The sequence below is a fragment of the Euprymna scolopes genome, chromosome 3 (assembly GCF_053919585.1).
Source record: "Euprymna scolopes isolate OS-2025 chromosome 3, ASM5391958v1, whole genome shotgun sequence".
In the NCBI taxonomy this organism is placed as follows: domain Eukaryota; kingdom Metazoa; phylum Mollusca; class Cephalopoda; order Sepiida; family Sepiolidae; genus Euprymna; species Euprymna scolopes.
The window spans coordinates 106,862,635-106,882,777 of record NC_136484.1 but is presented as its reverse complement, the minus strand read 5'-3'; the positions used below and the strand labels follow the sequence as shown (position 1 = coordinate 106,882,777).

Sequence of the window (20,143 nt, the reverse complement as noted above, 5' to 3'; positions counted from 1 at the left end):
AAAATAATCCAAACATCAAAAATTTATTTACTTTTTTCCCCTCCCGAATCTTTAATTCTTTGTTCTTCTTTTGCAGGTTTTTGACAGTGAGGGCTCGTTTCTGTCCTATGTGAACACGTCAGCAGACCCGCTCTATGGGCCGCAGGGTCTCACGGTGACTACTGACGGTTTCTGTGCCGTAGCAGATTCTGGCAACCATTGTTTCAAGATCTACAAGTATCTTCAATGATGTCACCAACTTTGGTAGGCATCCTGGCAAATAATCGGACTACGGAACATAAATCCACCCACCCACCTACAAAAGGAAAAAAACTACTTAAAAGAAATCTACCCACCGTCTCCATTAACCACTGACATGTTTCACCTCGTTATGGTGAGATCTGCAAAAGTAGCCATCACAACTCTGTGTTTTATATATATACATATATATATGTATATTTTATGTAATTATTTATATTTTGAATGCTTGAAAATTAGCTCCCTATTTTTTGATTCGTGTATAAAATATAATGTATTAATTTATTGATTAATATTTCGTCCTTTTGGTATTATTTATATTAATGTCTGTGTATATTTTACCTGTAATTTGCCTGTAATTTAAAATTTAAAAATAGAGGGTTAATTTTCAGACACACACACACACACACACACACAATTTGTTTATATTGCAGAAGTTTAAATGAACATGGTACCTTAGGTTACAAGTTGCAGGGGTGGGGGTGGGGAGGAAGTGTACCCAGGTGAAAAAATTTCGCCATTTTCTCAAGTTTTAATTAGAAACCGTTTCCTTGCTTTTGTCAGCCATCTTTCGATCTGAACTTCTGTAATATAAATAAATATTATGCTCTTATTAAAAGTCGAACACTATATTGGATTTCTTTCTACCCAATGGAAACAATATATATATATATATATATATATATATATACACACACACATAATTATTTATTCAAAAACTGTCACATATTTCAGAGACGTCCCATGGTTTCATTGACATGGATTGACCTTTTATCGTTTAAAAGGTCATTAGAGTCGATTCAAATTATCAGCGACTTATGAAATGAAAATCAAATAGTAAAAAGTCGATCCATGTCAATAAAACCATGGTACATCTCTGAAATATGTAACAGTTTTTGAATAAATAATTTGTATTTTAGCTGTTATTTTTGCAATGGAGCGCTTTATCAAGTTTAAAAAAAATAGTGCTCAATTGCATATATATATATATATGTGTGGCAATTCTATGTGTTACTTTGGCTTGATAGGAAATTAATTGAAAACATAAAATGTAAAAGAAAATTCTGGTAAGAATTTTTATTTTTGTTTAAACAAGTATTTATGGGTTAAAATTAAAATCTAGTTACTAGTACTATTAATTTTTTAGTAAATTGTCACTTAAGATCCTCTTTAAAATAAAAATTTCATCAGAACAATAATGATAAACTTAAATATAAAACATGGTGGCTGTTTACCTGGTTTCAAGTGTGAACATATTTGAGAGATTTTTTTTGGTTTGTTCTTATGTATCAAGGACAATACACACAAAACAAACCAAAAACTCTTAAAAGGTACTTACATGTGACTCCTTTACAGTGGAATCACGCTTGCACAGCATATAATCCACTTTTTAAGTGAGGTACAAAGCGTCCAATGATACATTGAATAAGACGATTGGTCCATATAATATTGAGGTTTTTTAGTCAAATTTCATCTCCATTTAGCTAGGCTGCATTCACACGGCCTAGAATTTTCATCTGATCTGATGATAGTAACAGTCCTATTACCGAGACTAGCATCAGAGAGAGTTTTTTTTTTCTTGTAGTTTTCTTTCTCTTAGATGAACTGCCTTTAACTCGGCTAAGGAGTGCCATCCATTCCATAACCAACATTTTAATCTATTGAAATTAGTAAAAAGAAATGTTAGCAAGAAATGTTAAACGTAACAGCACATAAATTATTGCATTGCAATCTCCACTCTTCTCATCTTGACATTCCTGAATTTTTTTAAATGAGGATTGATTATTCGTATTATTTGAATTCATCGGACTACTGTTCTCATCTTCAGTGTCATTTTCACAATGTTTCGATCGATCTAACCTCCGATCTTCTCTATGTGTGTCTTGTTGAACTCTGGAATGTTTCTATTGAACTTGAGAATTTGGATGGAATTTTAAATGGAACCCTTTATTTACTTCACGGGGAGTAGCATTTTCTTATGACATCTATCCAGTCATGGTTGACGGAATAAGTAATTCGCACTTCTATTGCAATTTGCAATACAACTGCAAAAATGCAACTGCAAAAATGCAATTGCAAATTTCTTAGGACCTCTATCCCGTCATGGCTGATGAAATAAAAGCATGCTATTCCCGTGAAGTAAATAAAGGGTTCTGTTTGAAATTCCGTCCAAATTCCCAAATTTGACAGAAACATTCCAGAGTTCAACAAGATACACCTGAAACATTGTGAAAATGACAAAACAGTAGTCTAATGAATCCTAATAATATGAGCCTTCTCATCTTGTTATTCTCACAAAGTTTCAGATGATATAACCTATTCCGGGTGCATCTTGTTGAACTCTAAAATCTGTATGGAATTTTGAATGGAACTCTTTATTTAATTTACAAGGGTAGCTTGCTCTCGTTCTGTCAGCCACCATTGTGAAAATAAGATCCAAGATGAGAATAATAGTAAGAAAAATTCAAATCATCTTTGTCTCAAAAATTCTGAAGTCTTTTCAATGTTCATAAAATACATAGAAAATAAACAAATTCTGCCCGTCTGTACAAAAATGATCTACAGGAAGTGTGACTAACCTCCAAAACTTTAATAATAAAATATAACTGAATATTTCTTTACTGCCTCTCCAACACGTTAGACACAAGGCCAAGTGTGGTTTTGAAAAGACTTTCACGTTAGAAGAATTTTACTCTAGCCAACAAAAATGACCAAACGGCTCTGTCGTTATTCCCCAATGTGTCTCAGGATATTAGCAATTAACTTTTTTCTTCTCAAAGAGAAGATAAATCCTGGGGAGATGGACCTAAAACTGAACAGAAACATACCTCAGCTTAACACAACAAAGGCACCATTGGATGTATCCATCGCAGGTATGAATAATGACCCGAATATAACTCCAAATTTGAAAGGATTCAAATTTTGAATACTCGTACTACTTATGGAGAAGACAAGTAAATAGCAACATTATTATGAATATCAAGAATAAAAATATTAGTCAAATCTTTGCTTGAAATCAGAGTTAAAATTAGTCTATGCTAAATTCATTGAATAATAATATAAAAATAAACTTTAGACCATAGTTTTATTTTTGATAGGATAGGCTCTAATTTATCAGCCTGAGTTAGACATTGGCTTGAAAAAAACAAAAAAACAAAACAAAAAAAAAACAATCCCCTGCCCCCCAAAACACTTAGTATTTATGCAGATTACAAAATGCACTGAAATAATAACGTTATTATATAGAAATCCATTCTTAGCATGTGGAGAACGTTGTGTGACTATTCCGTACTTTCACCTAACAATTTAATAAACAAAACATGCTATAAAAATTGAATTTAACTTGAAAAACCCATCTGAAAAATTCTGTATAAGTACCATAATCTCTTGACAGTCAAGTGAATTTAGGCACAGTTTGAGTAACCGTATTCATAGAGTTGTCACTGAGGTATATATATATAGAGCACATTTTTTTTTCTCTTGGGCATATTTTATTAAATAAAATGGACGCTTTTTGTCTATTAATTCTCACACTTAAGATAAATATGGTGATTACATCAGCCTGTTCCTGCCAGCAGTGAAGACCATTATTCAGAAGTTGGAAAGGATAAAAAATAGAATTAATAGACAAAAAACGTCTATTTTATTTAATATATACCTACATATATGTTCCAATGAAATTACATCCATGGGGGTAAAAATCCAGAGAATCCTTACTGCGTTTCTATAAAGTTCTCAACAATAAATAGAGCGGTGTAATAGATATAAAGAGTTTTTTTTTTTTGTTTAAATTTATGTAACTATTGTTTAGCTACACATATGCAAACATATTTTGGTCAGACCTCTTCAGGCTAATGCTATTAAAAGCAATCGTAAAGAAATCGCATTGGCCAAAAACAGTCTGGCTATCTATAGCTCTAGCCAAATAATGTTTGTACAAAAAAAAAATCTTTATACCTGTTGTATGCATTAATACTATAAGAGGTGCTTAAAAATAATTTTTTTTTTTTGTTGATGTAATGTAAATTGGATGTCATGTAAAGATCAGATGATTTCTGTGAAAATGAAAGAAAATGTCTACAATTCTGTTTTGTTTTGTTTTTCCATCTGATGTAACCTTAACCCAAGTGTAAACTTTCTTTTCGAATAGATGAACATGTCATCACCTCCATTCTTTAATAGTTTCCATTCTTTTTGGTTTGTAAATTCCCATATTCAATAAGTGTATACTATATATATATATATGTACTGTACTTGTGTGTGTATATGTATATTATATACAGTGTGTGGTATGTATGTGTTATATCTGTATAATCTTACATGTATGAACTGAGTGTATATGTTATTTGTGCATAACGTGTATGTATATGTGTATATATATATATAATACACATTGTGCAGTATGTATGTGTTATATATAATCGTACATGTATGAACTACGATGGACTCTCATCGATTTTGGTGTATGAGCTTCTGCCACAACAACTAAGTTGCTTGGAAATTCACACAGATGATTTGTTTATAGTGGTGAAGGCTTTTTGTAGAACCAACCACATTTTCTGGTATTACTGCTAATCTTTGTCAGTGCAGATGACTGTCACAGGACAAAGTAAACAGCAGACTGCAGGTTTTTGTATCATTTACCTTCTCCTAGATGCATGTCTTAACAAAGATTGGGGATGCATCCCTCCCAGTGAATCAATGCGCCTCCAAATATCAACTTGGAAATTTCTACGACTATGTGGTACATACAGCACCTAGCCTTCCCATATAGTCGCCCATCTGGTACTGGCCAGGCTCAACGTTGCTTAACTTCGGTAATCTGGCGAAAACAGGTGTGCCAACATGATTGTGCTGTGTGTGTGTGTATATATATATATATATATATATTAGTCTAAAGAAGACTAGAGTATTTTATATAAAAAATAATGCAGTTTGAATTCCTAGGAATGCTAACTTAAATATATTACAAACTGGACCCTTGACTAGCTGATTTACCTCCTGAAAATTCACAATTACAAAAGTGAATTCAACTATATAATGGTGAAAAAAAAACAAAAAAACAAATTATTAAATAGAAAACGGGATCATCAGCTGTTTACCATGCTTCTTTTATATATATACATATATTCTTATATGCATAATCACAGTTCATACATGTATGTATGTTTAGTTTATGTCCTGTATGTATAAACTTTCATAAAATCATTAGGAATTGGATATATCAGCTTAATAAAGATATACCGAGCGTTATACAACTTCTAATGATTTTATAGAAATATTTGAAAGAACTGCATATTGTTATGAATTGTTAACTTCTGGTTTAGAAATAAGTTCAGAATGATGAGAATTTTCAGTGCTTATTCACTTATGGCAGCATGTAAAATTATAGAACATACAGAAATGTCTGTATGATGTGTTCATGCGATAGAGATGAAAAATTTCCCCAAAATTTCATAATTTGATCAAGTAGGATTTTTTTCTTTTTTTTTTTCAAAAAAATTAAATTTTACTGTTTCGATAAGGGAGAAAAAAAACAAAAAAAAACGAAATCAATAAATCAGTAGACAAGGGCAAATAACTCGAAACTAATAAATCGGAAACTTTCAAAACAATGACTGATTACCTCCCCTTATGTTCTCTAGAAAAAGTAAAAAACGACATATTTGTTCTTCATAAATAAATAATAAAAAAAACTACTTAATCATTTTTGGGGATTTTTAGAAAATCTTCCTTTTGTGGCAAGTAGGTACAAAAGAAAAGTTTTTCTCCTTTTTTTTTTTTTTTTTTTTTTTTTTTTGCTATAAGTGCCAGTCTGAATAAGCAAAAAAAAAAAAAATGATTGTCATTAGAAAATTTCTTAAACAAAATCTTAGTCATAAACTGAGAATCCGGCCAATTTTTGTGTTTTGCTCACCTGGCATGTGCCCTTTCAATGTGTCCTCGTTTGTTGACCAGTGTTGTAGTTAGAATGCAGTGGTTATTGAAATTTTTTAATTTTATTTCAAGAATTTGATTTGTGTCTTGATTTACTTTGATTCTTTTTTCATAGAGTTTGCGCTGATCCATGGTTACCATAACACTAAGAAAAACTGATGCCAGTTTAAAACCTGAAAAAATATATTGAATTGTTGAAATTTAATATTATATAACATATAAAATATAAATACATATTCAATTGTAGGAATTAACTCTTCATTTCATCAAGAAAAAAAAAAAAAAGTTATGATATAAATAAAATTGTGTTTTATAAACCCTTAAATACTCAATTTAACCCCATTATATATTTTATAATTTAGAAATAAAATGTTGCCTTAAATGAATTGTTGAAAAGTTTTTGATAAAACAAAGTACAGAATATTTAGTCTCAATCACAAATTAAGGTTGATATTCTTAAAATATAATTTAGCTTTAATCGTGAACATATATCAATAATAAAGAAGCTAATTTATTATTTAGACCAAAATTTATAATGATGCCCTTTTATATTGTTTAGTTTTAAATATGCATAATAGGATAACTTGGGGCAATTCCATTCCATACTTTTTGCTTTGTTGAAGTCTGATTCGTCTGATTCTTGGGCAAGGCTTGATATAGATAAAACAGGATTACAGTCAGTTCAGTTATCACACAAATAGACCAAGAACAAATAGAATCAAACTTAAAAGTAGAAAAGTTGACTTAAATAAATCATTGAGCAAATATGAAAATGGGGTCATTCCATACTTTTCGTTTGATAATTTTTTCCACATTACATAATTAACGTAGAAATAAAACCAACAAGTAAATTAAGTATTTATTTAACCGGTTAGAATAGGCATGACTAGAAAAAGAAAGGCGGAAAGAGACTGTTCAACTGTCAACTGTCAATGACAAAAGATGAACTGCACAAGCCTTACTTCTTAGCAGAAGAGAAACAAAAATGTTTCTTCTAGCTTTGAAAGGAACCCATCACTGTCTGAGTAATTGCTGTTTCTTTGTAGCATTGTGATGTCAGCATATATGACTCCGAGATGTCAGCACAAACCTTTGGCTGCCTTGTACCGGTATTCAGTCTTTCTTCCAATCCCATAACCTCAAGACACTGCCCAGTTTGTGTTTTTTTTTTTTTTTTTTTCTTTTTTTTGTCTTCGTCTTTTGAAAGTCACTTCGGACATTCAGCTGGTCAGTTCAGGCCTAACTAACATGTGTATCAACTTTCTTATGAAGAAATCCTTTATAGTATTTTTCATTGGACTTTGAGTCATTGTAGATGTTTGAAGAAGCAAGGATGGATCATCTGTTGATGTGGAAGGCACAGGTTCTGATGAGAAAAGCACATCTGCACTTGATGTCTGGCAAGATGTTAAAGGCACAGACAGCACATCTAATGTCTGGCTGGATGTGTGCAACAGATGGTCTGATTCTAGTGAGGGTGCAGGTCAATCAAAGTCAGAGGGTCGTCATTGTGTTGGATCCCATGGCATTACCCCACATCTGTTAAACCGTGTCTTGATGTTGTCTGCTAGGAAGGAGTTTGACTGCCATAAGGACTTGAGGAAACTTGGAAAAGGTTCTTTATTGAAAGGTATGCTGAACATGATATAGAATAATGAAGAATTCACTAGTAAGGATATGGAATTTCCCAAAGCATATGTTCATCTGACAAAGCATAAATTCAACATCAGGTCACTCCTGAACTATGTTTAGCTTTCTATAGATTTTTATACATAACTCACAGAAAATAACCAACTTTGAACAGTAGAGAGGACATGAATACAAGTATAAGCATGACTGAAAAGTGCAATTGTTATGTTAGGATGGTTCTGGATTGTGTCACTGGACCAACTGATAGTCACTGTGGACAGCAGAGGCAGCTCCAGTACTTTGAGGGGAAGTTAAGAACAAACAGATCTCCTTCTTGAGAAGAGTTCTCTAAATTACTGATTTACTTTCCTTTAACTGAACAGCTTTTCAACTGAGCGGATATGGAATCGCCCCAGCTCACTCTACCTTTTCTTCTTTTCCTTTTAGATTATGATTAAAACTAAGCAAAGTTGATGTATTTTTACTACTTGGAGTGGAACTTTTATGCATAGCTCTAACAACACTTGAGCAATGGCAGCACAAATTTATTCCTTAAGCTTAACGATACTAAAGAAATATGAATTTTACTTTTGAATGACACTTATGCATTTCTTCTACATCATTTACCAACAAAGTTATGAAACAACAGAAAGATATAAATACTTATGGCAGATTCTGCATATGATTATTTTTATATAGCATATTTATTTATACAAACATTATTGGCTACCTATGTGCATGTTTCTGCTGCAACTATTTTAAAGAAGCAACTTCTTCAGGCCAGATTCTCTTCTTATGAAACCAAAGTTTAAATCTGGTTTCATAAGAAAAGCATCTGGCCTAAAAATGCTCCTTCACTAAAGAAGTTGCAGCAGAAACATGTATGCACATGTGTAGTGGATAATGTTTGCATGAATAAATATATTATAATCATGCTCTGCTTGTCATTGAACACTTTTTGATAAAAAACTGGAGTTTCAGTGGACTTACATCCAGGAAACTATAATGATACAAGTATCAGTGCTAGATTAGCGGTCTGCCATAAGGGTATTCCAAAAGACAATTTTAGTCTTAAGAATATGAAAAATAAATTTGAAAAAAAAAATGTATAAATATATGTATATATTCACTTATTCATAAGAGAATTGAATAAAAATTTAATTTAAAAGAAATTACATTAAAAAATATTATTCAATAATATCTACATTTAGCATTGGAGACCCCTTTTTTATGATATGAGGAAAATCGATCTCACACAAAAGTTTGTGTTCAATCATTATAAATGTTAAACTATTTTGTCTGTTTTACGCCATGGTGCTTCTCTGTTTATTCTCGATTCTCTTCAACTTTGAAAAAGATCATTTCTGCTACAATTGGTCACAATAACTGAGGTATAGATGTGTACAGAGATTTGTACATTTTTGGAGAAAAAAAAAAGTTGATAACAAAGTATACATTTTTTTTCTATTGCAATTCCAAGGCTTTTTTTTTTTTTTTTTTGTGATATACGAGGATTCCAATGTCAGTTTGGAGTAATTTTAAAAAGTGAAAAAAAAATTTGACAAAGATGCTCTTCAAAATTGTCACGGTAAACTGAAATACAATTTTTTTTTTTCTTTTTCTTTTTCTTTGCTTTTGAAAACATGAGGCCTGTGGAAGCCATGACATCTGCTATTTTACAAATCCTGCACTGACTATTAAACACAATATAATTTAATGTTGATATTTTTTATTTTTATTTTAACTTAATAAAAGGATGCATCTCAAATTTCTGAAAAAAAAAAGACAAATATAAAGTATCCGTTTTAAAATAAAAACCTTCATTACATTCCAAAGCTAAATAATACTTATCTGTAGCTACGATATATTTTGAGTAAAAATAAATGAAGAAAAAAAAAAGAAAAAAAAAAAAAGAAATAAAGTGAATGAGGGATGAAAATGATATTATTCCATATTGCAAATCTGGTTTGAAATCTTGTATCGTTGGAGAAATTGTTTGATAAATTCAACCAGAGTTTAAACAAATAAATGAAGGGTTCTTTTTCGTTCTTGTACCGAAATTCAAAAATTGAAATATTGAATTTCAAGTGAAACCAATAGTATCTACTGGATTGTTATGTCACAGTAATGAACATATCCGAAAATTATGAAAAACGATTAGGTGGAAAATTAATTATTAATGAAAATAGTTTTTGAAGACAATTAGCGATAATTGAGTTTTGCGAAAGTATATAAAAAAGAAACCAGAGAGTTCTAATTGTCTCAAAAGAGAGGTAAGTATTTTCTGAAAATTGGAAATTTTTGGCTAATTCAGCCAAAGTTAATGTTCGCTAATTTTCTTTGAGAACTGTTTTCATTAAAAATTAATTCTCTACCTTATCGTTTTTCGTAATTTTGGGATATTTTCATTACTGCGACGTGGCAATTCAGTATATACCATTAGTTTTACTCGAAATTCAATATTTCAATTTTCGAATTTTGCTGCTATAACGAAGGAGAACCAAATAAAGTTTTTGCTGACATATTTCTGTCAAGGGGAGATAATCTTTATTGAAAAAGTTAATTATTAAAACATTTTATTTTATTTTTTTTATTTTGGAATCCTTTGAGATGAGACTTCATAATTTTTGCATTCATTCTTTTTGTGGACTGTTCATCTTCATAGTTCTTGTTTCAGTCAACTTATCCTCTGGGCTTCTTCAGGTGGTCAACCGCGATGGGATAGGAATGCTGAGTCTTGTAACTTATCCCCAGTAATTACTGCCTTCCATAGTTGTTGTCTCACCATGTTTTGGCCAACCGAACCTCTGGCCTGCTTAGGTAGGTTTGAAACTGCTATATTCAGACAATGCTCACCTAGAATGTAGAAACTTGATGCCTCTATCCACTATGTCACGGGCCCTGAATGGCAATGTGTCTGTCAACTCATCCTCTGGCCTTCTTCATGACAGGATAAGAATGCTGAATCTTATAACAACTAAGACTCAGCATTCCTATCCTATCTTGGTTAATTACCTGAAGAAGGCCAGAGAATGAGTGTGCTGAAACAACAACTATAAAGATGAGGATAACAATCCACAAAAAAAAAACAAAAAAAACGGATGCACACGTTTTGTTTTTATGTATAAGACAGAATAAGTTTTTATCTGTTAGCTTATTTTCTACTCCTTGATTGTTGCAGCTAATGAATGAATTTTTGCCAATATTAACGTAGAAACCAGTCTCACTTCGATGAAACCCTTTAATCGTGCAGCTGCCATTTGAAGCTTCTAATTCAAGTGCCAGCTTTCTTTGATAACATCAGTGTTTCGATTATCATTAAGCAAATTGCATGGATAGAAATGATGAGAATGATACAATAGATGCTCTATTTGTTATTTTATCTATTTTTTTTTAAATAGAAATCGCACTAGACAAGACATGAAGACACTTGATGTAGGGAAGCTAAAAAAAAAACAAAACTACTACTTCAAAATTAAAGAAAAACTAGCCAATGATAAGAGTAAGATGGAACAACAATTCTTCCCCCTTTCTCAGAAACATTGCTCATATATAGTCTTAAAGGCAGATTTGGTTCTGATTTCAGAGGAAGATTAAATCTGGACAATATAGGGAGACGTGTGCAGAAGAGTACATTCCAATGGTATGACCAGGTTGAAAGAATGGATGAGAGTTCTTGGGTTAGTAGATGTAGAACAGTTGAGATAGTAGGTTCAGTCCACAAGCGAACGCCTAGGAAAACCTGAGAGGAACAACCTGGCAAGAAATAGGTTACTTTAAAAGTCAGTTTTTTGAAGTCGTCCAACACATGTCAGCTCATGTAAAAATGGACATTACTGAATATGTTGATTATGAAAAAGAAAATAAATATTTACTCTTATCTATTAGGTTGGTGCAAAAATGTTTTTATCATATATATATATATATATATATATATATATACATACATACATATAAACAAAAAAAAAAAAACATTATTTTTGTACCAACCTAATACTTAAAAGCTTAGATTCTGTCTTTCAATGAGATTGTGTTTATGTTTTTGATAATTGCCTTAAATGAATTTGATCTTCAGTAGCTCCACTTATGTCTTAGTGTCAATTTGCCTTGCTTAGGGTGAATGAGAGAAAAAAAAAACAACAAAAAAACAAACAATTTTCAATCCCTTAAACTTACATGCTCAAATTTTTTTTTTTCGTTTTCTAGAAATTGCTCCAGATAAGGCATGAAACCACTTGATGTAAGGAGCTAAAAAAAAAAAAAAAAAAAAAAAAAAAATACTACTTCAAAGATAAAACTAGCCTATGATAAATGTAAGATGGATAGACTCTGATCCAGAAAGCAATTCTTCCCTCTTATTTGTCTGAAACATCGCTCATGGAATGTGAGGACTAAAAGACAAAATAAGGGAACTGATATTGGACTTTATTATAATGTTTTGATCGACCATTACTCAGAATGCTTTATTGTTTATGAGGGCATTGAAATGAAATAAATTTCCAATCATATTTTTCTCTGCTAATATTCAATATGCTTTTGGTAACACTTGCGTTGTAAACAACATTTGGATGCTGCAGGTCATGTCGTTAGCGATGCTATGAGCTTGAGATTATCAAGGGTTTTGAGTCTTACAAATCAGATTCTTTCACCCTCGGCTAATATTCCTATTTACTTGCCTCCCCACGAGGGCAGAGTTAGACACAAGGTCGTTTTTTAATGTGGGAAAAATCCAGCTCCCCCAAAAAGGGACACTCTGGATAGGACCGAAAATAAAAATTATCTCGGTCATGGATGACTTCTCCTCCACTGACCGAGGGCAGAAGAGGTGAAGTGTAACATCAGAACAGAAATAGAAGCTCGTGATCTGGTGGCGAGCTACAAAATCATGCAAATTAAATATAGACAATAACTAAAATAGGACGTTTTAAAACATTTTCTTCATTTGAAAAATATAACGGTTAAGAGACCAGTCAAAATGTAGATTAAAAAAAAAATGTATTATGACTTGTCTTTGAAACGTTATATTTAAAATAAAATTTCAAAGGATTCAAACAGTGGAAATACTTTTACTATTATTATTTTTTTATTTGTCCCATTCTTACTTTTTAAAATTAAATTCTAGAACTTTTCACTCAAACAGTCGTTCCTTTTAAAATCTCTGTGATAATTCAAAATGCCACTCCACGACAAAGAAAGATGGCAAAAACATTGACACTCTGGTTGCTGGATGTTCATACAGTTCTGCTTGGATTTGTAATTTTTACAATTTTGAAAAGATTTTTTTTTTTTTTTTTTAAATTGTCACTTGTATTTGCTAAAACAAACTTATTCTATTATTTCTTTCTAAAGGATAATCAAAATTAATATAATTATCTCTTCTGATACACTTGTATATACGTGTTTATGTGATGTCCGCTTTAAATCTCACAAAGCAAAAAAAAAAAATAAAAATAAAAATAAATAAATAAAAAATAAGCAAGAAACAGCAAAAAATAATTTGTTGGTTTGTTATATCTTTATATTACGAAATGAAATCAATTATTTCTTTTCAACACGTCTGGGACAGTTGTGCAATTATTTTCGGATAAATCAGTAGTTGCTTAATTCTATTCAACATACCCCCCCCCCAAAAAAAACAAAACTGAAATGTCTAATATATGTATAGAATAAACAATTTAGGAGAATACTGCAGTTATCCCCCTTGCATTTTTTTAGTGAGTTCTCTCCCTTATTCAAGTTCATACCTGTTCTCAAACACGATTTTTATGCGTTTTTTTTTTAATTGCTAATAATGCATCAAATAGCGTATAGTGTGTGTGTATATATATATATATATATATATATATATATATATATATATATATATATAAACCTGCAAAGAATGACAACCTGTACTTTGTGAATGTATTTCTTTTTAAAGATTAACTTGTCTTGGATATATTTGAATACAAGTAAAGACTAAACGCATTTGTGCTTAATACACAGCAACTTTGTACCTGATGTGTGTGTGTGTATATATATATATATATATATATATATATGTTTTAAAATTGGAACCTTTCAAGATAATAAAAACTCAATAAACTAGATAGAGCACTTTAAGAGATTAATTGAATAAATTACAATATTTATTGATTCATCAAAAATTCAAACAAGGAATCATAATAATGAAAAATCCTTTGTCCATGAATTTGAAGGTAAGCTCTCTTAATCAGAGGATAAACATTAATAAAACATGCATCGTTAGTTATCATAAGTTTGAAAATATATAAGGAATTATTTTTCGAAAAATAAAAGGCATTTTCAAAAGAATAACAGATCAAAAAATCAATCAATCAACTAATTAGTTAATCTATTAATGAATGAAATAGTAATTCTTGAAGTCAAAAGAAAAAATTTGAAATTCAAGTGTGAATTGTAGTATATAAAAAGAAAATTTATATAATTCAGTAAATAAAACGTTTTTAATTGATTAAAGCAATTATAAGAGTGTGTTTTAGATTATCTGAGTATCACTTGAGGTAGTAAACCACTGGTCATGGCTAATCTATATATATCTATAAAAGTGAACGTGTCTGTGCGTGTCTGTGTACATTTCCCTACGCAATTACTCTGTTAATTTTAAATCTACAGGCTCGAAATTTGATATACAGGGTACTGAGATTTGGGAAAATCTTTGTGATCCGTTTTCGGCCAGAAATTTGGCTGTTAAGGGGTCAAAGTTCAACGATTTGACCTTTGAGAACTCTACTAAACTCCTCCGACAATTTTGGGTTTAAACACTTGAAATCTTAGATATAGGTTCCTTGTACATGGATCTAACTTAATAACATAATTTGAGCCCAAAATAATAAATGTTAAGGGGTCATAATAGGGGTCAAAGTTAAAAAAAAAATTGACCGTTTTTTTTTTTTTTTTTTTTTGCTCAACATACACCTCCAAACACCCGGGCAACGCCGAGCTGAAATGCTAGTTAAAAATAGTTCTTTAAAAGCTAATACTCACAAATTTATTCATATAATAAAAAAATAATTATTAAATTTCTGGTCAAGACGAGCACATTGAGAGATATGAAAAGTTTAGATATTTTTCTTCAAAAATTTCTCCATCTATTTTTCAGTAAATCTTTCATTTATTGTTAAATGTAATAACGATGGAAAATGTTTTGATATTTCGGGAGAAACTCTTCCCTTCTCAAAAAACAAATGTTCTTTATGTTTAAAGAGAAGAAACACACCAAGATATCTGTTATATTTCTTGATTATTACTTTGTTCCTATGTTTGGACTGACTTTGCTTTTAGAAAAAATTCTTAACAGTAAACATATTTTCTTCTACCCAACATGAAAAACTTAAAAGTAAATAATAAAAAAACCCCACCAATCCCAGTCGTAAAATACGCTTAAATATGATATTTTCATCCATGCAAATTTCATATTCATCATTACAGAGCCAATTCTATATCGATTATTATATTCTACCCAATATATAGTAGTGATTTCAAAAACATATAACTCTGCAGCTTTATCCATTATTTTGTTTTTTAATTTTGCTGCCTTAACAGCTATTTAACTAGCTAAAAACCCAATTGAAAGTGTGCTACAGATCCAAATATCCTATATATCAAATTTTAACTCTGTAGACCAAATATTCAGAGAGGAGTTTAGTATAGACTTTTTGCACACACACATATATATATATATATATATATATATATCCGTGTTCTAGAATGGTTTCATCTTTAATTATATGCAAGTATGCACAATATTGAACCTATGTATGAATAGAATTCGATGTAATAATGAAATGAAAGAAATCATCTAATAAGAAACCATAAAAAATGATTAAGTAATTAACAGTCGTTTTTCAAAGTAATATGCAAATTAGTTAACTTTCATGTAGTCGCTCGCATATCTATGACTGAGTATATTAAAATGTATCTTGTAATAATTTTTAAATAAAAAAAGTAGGCTTTTAATATCAATGTCAGAGCACGAAAAAAACAACTTCATAGGTACAGTAGGACCTCAGGATACGGCATTAAAAATTAGTAACAAAATACAGTATAGTATATAATACGCATGTATATAATCAAATAACATTATAAATAACCCTGTAACGCGGGGGCAAATACTGTAACCAGGGGCCAGAGAAACATTGTATTCTACATCGTAACCTGAAAAAAAAAAAAAAAAAAAAAAAAAACGTATCCTAGAGCTACCGTATCCCGGGGTTCTACTGGATATAGATAATAATGAACGAACATTTCTTATTTATTTCATTCCTTATGTGAAGCTGCTACTATTGATTATGTTAACCCTTTTTGTGCAAATGTTAAAATTGCAACAATCTACTGCCTCTAATATCAGACATGCAAAACTGATTTTATTTGCAGTATTAAACCCAACAGCGCAAATATACACAATAAATTCGGCATTAATATGCACATGAGAAAATTACAATTTTCCATGAGTAGATAATCAACCTCATTATAAATTCAAGATGGCCGCCATCATAGTATAAAAATTTGTCAAATTTTACAAGTTATTCTCATAGTCCTAGTTAAATGCAACATATTTCATAGACATTATTTTTTTTTTTTTTTTTTTTACATAGAAGTCACCATTTATCAAGGCCCAGAGACCACTCGAGGATAAGGGTTAAAGAGTGAACAGTAGTCAATGGGACAATATCATAGTAATCGTTAGTAGTGTGAATTTGGTAAATTAGATTACTTAAGGGGAACGGCTCATCAAGAACTTGTTTACATTGGACTTGTTTGTAAGGTTAAGCTTATAGTCATTTTAAAAATGGGTGTACAAAATCATTTTCCTACAAAAAAAAAAAAAAAATCACTGCCCAGAGAGTTAGTCAGTTCTTAGTTTTTATTTCACTGTATGTCTTGTTATTTTTCTTCATATTTTCAGCATTCATATTCGCATTTGTGATCTCACTTTGTTCTTTGTATTACCAGCCACAAGCAATGGGTATAACTAAATAAAATAATGCGGTAATATTTAAGTACCTCTGACATGCCAATTAAATAGATTTTTTTTTAGTTGAAATTGACACAAATAAGCAAGTAGATAATACCTTTAATTTAATTTTTTTTTTTTTTTAATTGATGGTTTCGTTTTCAGAATTTTGCTATTATAGCGTAGTTGCACCAAAGAATTTTCGTACAAATTTGTTACATTTTAGAGGAAGGTCTCGCTTGTTTAAAACGATTCCTTACAGGCTGTGAAAATTTATACTTGATTTCAAAATGAGCTTTTTGACTTCTAAATAGAGAGAAGGCGAAAGTCTGGTATTATGACGAAAACATATGAATCTTTTCTTTTCTTTTTTTTTTTTTTAAATTTAATGGAAATTGATCCAGACAGGGCACAAAGCCGCCTGGTGCAAGCAGCTAAATAAATAAATAAATGCTTTAAAGTTAAAAACTACCGACAATAAGTGTTAGATTGATAGATTCTGACCCAGAAAACAGCAATTCTTCCCCCTTTGCCAGAAACATAGCTCATAGAATGTGAGAACTGGGGGACAAAATAAGTCAAGATAACTGAGTGGTTAAGAATGTGAGATCGTGTTTGGAATTTGAATTGTTCGACCAGTGGTATATTTACACTGTAGTAATTATACTTAAAAAAAAAAAATTTTTTTTTACAAGAATGTCACCACTTATCAAGGCCCAAAGACCATTCAAGGATAAGGGTTGATGAGTGTAAGGACGTGAAGCAAGTGATCATTAGTGATGGAAATCGAGTAGAATTTGATTATTTAATGGGACGGCTCAACAATTACGGACAATTTTCTTTTGAGCCATTATCAAATCAGAGCATTTTGCATGGGAGGCATTTCTTCTGAACCGTTTGTTCGCCGCTTTTCCATTTTTCAAATAGTCGGATCTTTTGATGTCAAGCTGAAGAGAAAGCTTGGCGTGTCCGAGGCAAGTGTATGCCAAACCCAGTTCATCGGGCAGATGTATATGTGCTTGCTGACACCTTCATTCTTCTTCTGCTTACAACATTCACTGTTTTTAAGTAAGGATTTATTTTTTTAGCAAATTAACGTTAGAAACGAGAAAAATTTATTAAAAAACTATCCCCCCCTTTTTTTTTTTTCAATAATTACCAAACGTTTTTCCCCCTGTGTCAGAAACATCACCTATGAAATATAAGGATTAAAAGATAAATAAAGTCACAAAACTGTCTGGTTAAAAATGTGCAGTTCTAGGAGATTCACTCTTCTAAGCTTCGCCTCCTCTCTTTGAGAAAGGGTCAGCTTATTGCTAATCGCCATACGCATTTCTAGCGCATTTTTTTTTTTGCTAGCCAAAGGGATCTTCTCTTGGTGCTGGTCTTAACCCTGTGTTAGTCATCTGGGTGTTCCAAATATGGTTAGTCCCATGAGGTGTTTCTACACCCCAATACAAAAATGTTTATAGTGTTATTAATTTGTAAAATATATTTATCCTGCTGGTTCAGGATATATCTACATTCCCTGTTTAACAGTTTGAATCCCTTGTATTTTGTTGATATTAATATAAAATAATACAATAAAATAAATTATAAAACTAAGGAAAAATTAAGATATTAGCTAAGCACATAGTTACAGGACTGAAAGAGTAATAAATTGTAAATAAAATAATAATCTCATAAAAGTTTATAAAGAAAATACGAAATCATTAATTCCATATCAAATATTACAGAGTAGCTTAATGATACATAATATGCGCTTATATCTACAAATTTTCATTCCCACTGGAAAAATACAAAAATATATAAATCATAAAATCATAGCTATGTTAGTCAGCTGTGGTGACTGGACACCCCAGAAGGACAAAGCAACGTCTACCTCAAAAGAAAATTGAAATACAACTGCACCGCACCACGTGTGCTTTAGCCTTACTGAGTCAGGAGAGTACTGGGAGGGAGGAAAAGAAATAAGTTTTCAACTAGGAATTATGAACACGTTGGTGTGAAAAAACACCTCATGGGGCTAACACAGGGTTAACTCAACTTTCCGATCCTTGTGTCACATCATCCTGCTGTGGGAGGGAGATAAATAACTTTAATGAATTTTTATATATATCTTTCTGGATATACTTGATAGTAAATTGATTAAATATTTAAAAAAAAAAAAACATTAAAAAAATATGAATATTGCTAATAAAAATGTTATAAGGTCAGCGTGTTGTCCAAAGTTCTGCTCTGATAAAATATGACTTCGACTTGCTGACTTAATTCTCAACCACTGCACTGCCACAGGCTGTTCCAAATCCAATAGAGTCTAAGCTATTTTTAAAATGGTCTTTTTCCTGTTGACTGGAGTATGTTGTTGGTCTTGTGCAGGTCTAGGAGGTCCATCATCTCAGGCTATGGGAGGGAAATAAATAACTTTAATGGACCTTTGCATATCGTTCTGGGTATACAATCTCCCCTCATCCCACCCCATGAATTCAAGTGTGATATATCCAAGTTTTTAATCCATAGTGTTAACTACTGAACCATCGTTATCCTAGACTGTGTTTCTTATGCTGTCATTTGTTTGAATTATGCTTGTAAAGGTTTAGATTAAAATTTTTTATCCAATTTTCTGTGTCATTATGAATTTGAGAAGACTGGACATCGGAAAATGGGCCGATGGTAATTAGAAATCGTTGGAATGAGAACACAAGTTCAAATATAAATAATGAAAATAACCGTTCTTTATATGACCCCCCCCCCAAAAAAAAAAATTTCACAGATTATTCATTTACTTAGTAAAAAAAAAAAGTTTTAATCTCCAAATAATTGATCTTATACCAAAGTAATATTTCTAATATTTATACTCTCCTAGACTTCAAGCCAAAAAAAAAAAAAAAATACTTAAAATGAAAAGAAATAAAAGAAGAAAAAAGGATGGATAATCTTAAGATTCGCCCATTTAACTTGCGCGTTTAGTGATAACAAATCTATCTCACCTGAAGGCTTTACAGACAAAGCCACTTAAAGAGATGCATCAAGACATTACAAAAAAAAAAAAAAAAAAAATCGAAAATACTTAAAATTATCTTTTTCTCTTTTTCTAAATTTTAGTCTTTCTTTGTATCTTTGAAAGAAAAATGTTTTTTTCCTTCCATTCTTCACTAATTATATATATATATATATATATATATATATATATATATATATATATATAGGCCTAGTGCAATAAAGAAAATGGTGTTTCACAAGGATACCGAACACGAAATATATTTTTTTCTGTAAACTAAACCGGACTTCCTCATGAAACCTTGGTTTTCTGAATGCATTAGGACATTATATTTTTAAATAAATATTAAGCTCTTACAATCATAA

The 20,143-nt window shown here is 30.9% G+C and overlaps 1 protein-coding gene and 1 long non-coding RNA gene across 11 annotated transcripts in view; one reads left to right on the top strand and one right to left on the bottom strand.

Annotated features, from left to right (window-relative positions):
* LOC145257956 (tripartite motif-containing protein 2-like) overlaps positions 1-18,948 on the top strand; it is a 443,500-nt gene extending 424,552 nt beyond the window's left edge. For all 10 annotated transcript variants that reach the window (XM_080115701.1, XM_080115702.1, XM_080115713.1 and 7 more), the window contains one exon: positions 77-18,948. In XM_080115701.1, the coding sequence (XP_079971827.1) occupies positions 77-229 (153 nt within the window). In that variant the 3' untranslated portion in view covers positions 230-18,948. The remainder of the gene's footprint in view (positions 1-76) is intronic.
* LOC145258013 (uncharacterized) overlaps positions 6,001-20,143 on the bottom strand; it is a 95,631-nt gene continuing 81,488 nt past the window's right edge. The window contains exon 2 of the long non-coding RNA XR_013864029.1: positions 6,001-6,347. This is a non-coding gene — a long non-coding RNA (uncharacterized LOC145258013). The remainder of the gene's footprint in view (positions 6,348-20,143) is intronic.